Source organism: Physeter macrocephalus, chromosome 8 (genome assembly GCF_002837175.3).
Source record: "Physeter macrocephalus isolate SW-GA chromosome 8, ASM283717v5, whole genome shotgun sequence".
NCBI classification, from domain to species: Eukaryota; Metazoa; Chordata; class Mammalia; order Artiodactyla; family Physeteridae; genus Physeter; species Physeter macrocephalus.
Window position 1 is genome coordinate 16506468 of NC_041221.1, and position 4356 is coordinate 16510823.

Consider the following 4356-nt stretch of genomic DNA (forward strand, 5'->3'; position numbering starts at 1 on the left):
TCCCCAACCCACCACGGCCACCTGTCCACTCCCAACCCACCACGGCCCACCTGTCCACTCCCCAACCCACCGCGGCCCACCTGTCCACTCCCCAACCCACCGCGGCCACCTGTCCACTCCCCAACCCACCACGGCCCATCTGTCCACTCCCCAACCCACCACGGCCACCTGTCCACTCCCCAACCCACCAAGGCCCACCTGTCCACTCCCCAACCCACCACAGCCACCTGTCCACTCCCCAGCTGGCGAGTCTTGCTGCCTCACCTTCCCAGAAGTCTTCACTCCCTTCCACAGGCTGAAGTAGAGCAGGACAATGACCAGCACCAGGCAAGATGTGAGCTGCCACCGGGGAGGGCCCAGGTCATCGATGCCCTGGCTCTCGTGGAGGTGCAGCACGCCGCGCCTGGAGAGGAAGGAGATGGGGGTCCTGGGGAGGCTGCCTCCCTGCCCAGAACTGGAACAGGGGGCTGCGCTTGTGCAGAGACCTGCCCTCCCCCACTCGGCATGGCAGCAGGGACCTGGCCTGATGGTCCTGGAGACCCCCACCCCTCGCCCCCCATCCCAGAAAGGCCAGGACTCCAGCCTTAGTGGAGATGCCGGGCCCACCCTCCAGGTGAGCAGAGCAGGTGGGCCACCGCACGCTGGGAGCCCACGGAAGCCCAACCCTGGCCCAGGGCCACACTGTCAGGAGAAGATAGACTGTGATAACTTAAAGACGTAGATTGCAAACCCTATAATAGCCACTACAAATTAAGACAAAGAGCTAGACGGGCTTCCCTGATGGTCCAGTGGTTAAGACTCCACGCTTCCAATGCAGGGGCCACGGGTTTGATCCCTGGTCGGGGATCTAAGATCCCACATGCCGTGTGGTGTGGCCAAGAAAACAAAACAAAACAAGAAAAAAAGAGCTAGCGCTTATTAGCAAATGGAGTAGATAAAGTGGAAGCCAAAATAATTAATTACTTCCAAAGAAAATAAACAGAGGAAACAAGAAACAATGAACCAGCAGGACAAGCAAGATGAACGACTAAACCCCAACCATACTGATAATTATTGATTGGAAACACTCTAATTAAAAGACAGAGATTGTCATAGTGAATAAAAAAGCAAGAACCAACTCTGTGCTGTCTACATGAAACCCACTTCAAATATGATACATATAGGTTTAAAACATAAAGATGGAGACGATATCCCATGTAAACACTATTCATAGGAAAGCTGGAGTGATCATGTTAATATCAGGCAAAGCTGACATCAGAATGAGGAATAGGGACTTCCCTGGTGGTGCAGTGGTTAAGAATCTGCCTGCCAATGCAGGGGACATGGGTTCGAGCCCTGCTCTGGGAAGATCCCACATGCCGCGGAGCAACTAAGCCCGTGCTCCACAACTGCTGAGCCTGAGCTCTAGACTCCGTGAGCCACAACTACTGAGCCTGCGTGCCACAACTACTGAAGCCCACGCGCCTAGAGCCTGTGCTCCGCAACAAGAGAAGCCACCGCAATGAGAAGCCCACGCGTCGCAACAAAGAGTAGCCTCCACTCACCGCAACTAGGGAAAGCCCACGCGCAGCAACAAAGACCCAACGTAGCCAAAAAGAAGAAAAAAAAAAGAATGAGGAATAGTACCAAGAGGGACATTTCATAATGGAAAAGGGCTCAATTAAAAGATTTGATATTCACAAACGTGTGCACTTTAGAACAGAGCTTTAAAATACATGAATGAAGCAAAAACTGATAGAACTGTGAAGGGAAATAGGCAAATCCACAATTATAATTGAAATTTCAACACCCCTTTCACAGTAACTGATAGAACAAATAAACAGTAAGGATGTAGAAAACTTAAACAGCACTAGGAGCTAACAGGACCTAGCCAACACGTCTACCCAACAACAGTAGGATACACGTTCTTTTTAAGTGCACGTGGAATACTTACCAGGATAAACCATATATTGGGCAATATGACAAATCTCAGTATATTTAGGAATAATGAGGTTTTAAAATATATTATCTCACCAAATCTGAATTAAATTAGAAATCAATAACAGAAATAGATCTAGAAAACCTCCAAATGTTTTAAAGTCAAACAACAAATTTCTAAAAAATCTCCTGTGAATCAAAGAAGAAATTACAAGGCGGATCAGGGAATACTTTAATACACAACATATTAAACGTGCAGGAGGCAGCTAAAGCAGTTTCTTAGAGGCAAGTTTGTAGCTTTAAATATATAGCTTTCTAATTTATATTAGAAAGTAGGTGAAGGTGATTTTAATAAGTGTTTATGGAGCTGAGGGAAATTTAACACTAGTTGGAGTTACAGGGCCCAATTTTGGGGTTTCCAAAGCCCACATGCACTTTGTAGCACTTACAGCTTTACTACTTCAATGATTATAGTTATCCTGGAATTTCATGGTGGGATGTGAGCTCCCTAATTACATGTGCCTTCAAGAACATGTAATGCTTTCCACAAAGAGCCGCTTTACAAAGTGGGTTTACACTCCAGAAAACCCTTGCAGACCTGACAGTCAGTGGGGCCGGTCTCAGGGAAACCCAGTCACCACCGTTAGTGAAATCACCTGGCGTGTCATCAGTGCGATTTAATAACTCAACATGTCGTTAATGATCTATGACTTCGTAAACCTTCAAAGGCCCCGCCTTTGTCCCAGGGTCACCTCCAACTACGGTTGGACATCTGCTCCTGCTAACAGCCCTTTACGTGGGGGGTTCGGGCAGCTTTCCAGCTCAATCTTTCTCTTCCAGACTTGGAATTTCCAAACAGACTTCACTAGTCAGCTCTTTTTTTTTTTTTTTTAATTCACCTAACACATATGTTTCCTTCTAGCATTCTTAATAATAAATCATTGACTGATCAGTTTTTTCCCTCTATTTTTCTCATCTGAGAAACCACTTAGATAAATCAACTCTTTCCACACCTCCCAAACAAAAGGTAAGTATCCCCAAATGGCCTCACCTGACACATTTGATATGTCTTAAAGCTTACTAAACGTTCTAAATTGCACCAAAATCCATCTTAAAATTGTAAAAGACACACTAGCTTGAAAACTTAGCCATTGTTTTACTGGTGGAATGATAACTTAAACCCAACTTTAGCGAGAGCTGTCTCCGCGCGTCCGTCAGTGGTGGGACGGGGGGGATGCTCCCGGGTGCTCGCCCACAGCCACGCCTGTGTCTCCCCTTTCTGCTTTCTGGTGCAGGGGTCCCCACCCCTCCCTCTCTCTTTTCTGGTCCCCTGTCTCCCATCACACGCTAAACCTGAGAGCTGGGCCACTGGTGAGAGTACTTGTAGCCCGGGCTTTGACCTGTCCACGAGATGCTCTCCAGTTTGGGAAATGCAGTAATGACCCGGCTGGCAGCAAGCTCCTAAGAATGCACAGGCAACTCTGACGAATGCTCTGCTCTCCTTCACTTGGACGGATCTACCATTTCTTGCTTGCTTGTCACTCTGAGTCCTGCCCACACACTCGGGTGGCAGGGCCTGGGTTTCCATTTCTCACGGGTACGTCCGTATCGGCGTCTTTCAGGCAGATCTAATGGGACCCATCCCAGGTGGATTCTCGTCTCCAGCCGGTCCTCTGAAACCCGCTCGCCCCCTCCCGAGAGCTTCTGGAGACCCAGGCCCTCACCCCCCAGCTTTGGACTCTCCCTCCTCCGGGCAGGCGGGTTCTCAGTGGCCCCTCACTTCCCCCCTTGGCGGAACCTCCCTCCCTGCCCCCCCCAGACTCCTTCACTCTCTAATCCCAAACCACCAGAAAGAGTATCTTCCAAAAAATTAAATAAGTCCCATCACACGCAGCCCTTGTCCCCACCTAACCATGCTCTTCCTAATAATGCCTGAGAAAGGCATCCCATCCTTCCGGAGGCCCCCCCGGCCCCCCAAACCCCGCCTCACTCTGTTCCTGAACATCGCTGCCACTTTCTGAAGCAGCCAGTCCTGGAGATACGTTCCCCACATGTGGCGGGGATTCTAGAGCAAAGGACATAGACCCGGAGTATCTGAAACACGCAACTTCAGATGCTGAAAGTCCGCAGGCTCCATGAACATCACTTGCCCTCCGGCGGTGTCACTCCTGCCCCCACACGACAGATTCCCCCAGTGCCCGAAGGCTCAGTTTCTCTCCTGCACACCTGGTGTCTCACCCAGCTCCACAGGCCCCAGGGGTGGGACAGTGCCTTCCCTCAGGGAAGGCCTCGGGCAACTGTCTGAGGATCCCGCCTCCGCTGGAGGCCAGACCTTGAGCGGAGGGAGAACGGGGAAGGTGACTGAGAAAGGGGAGCCCGGCCCCCTCTGGAGGCGGTGCTGCAGCCCCCCCCCCCCTCGGGGCCCGGCCCCCCACCCCC

General features: G+C 50.7%; 1 protein-coding gene across 1 annotated transcript in view; it reads right to left on the reverse strand.

Annotated features, from left to right (window-relative positions):
- SLC6A3 (solute carrier family 6 member 3) overlaps positions 1-4356 on the reverse strand; it is a 41681-nt gene that overhangs the window by 29699 nt on the left and 7626 nt on the right. Inside the window, exon 4 of the mRNA XM_007105663.2 lies at positions 265-403. Within this exon, the coding sequence (XP_007105725.1) occupies positions 265-403 (139 nt within the window). The remainder of the gene's footprint in view (positions 1-264; positions 404-4356) is intronic.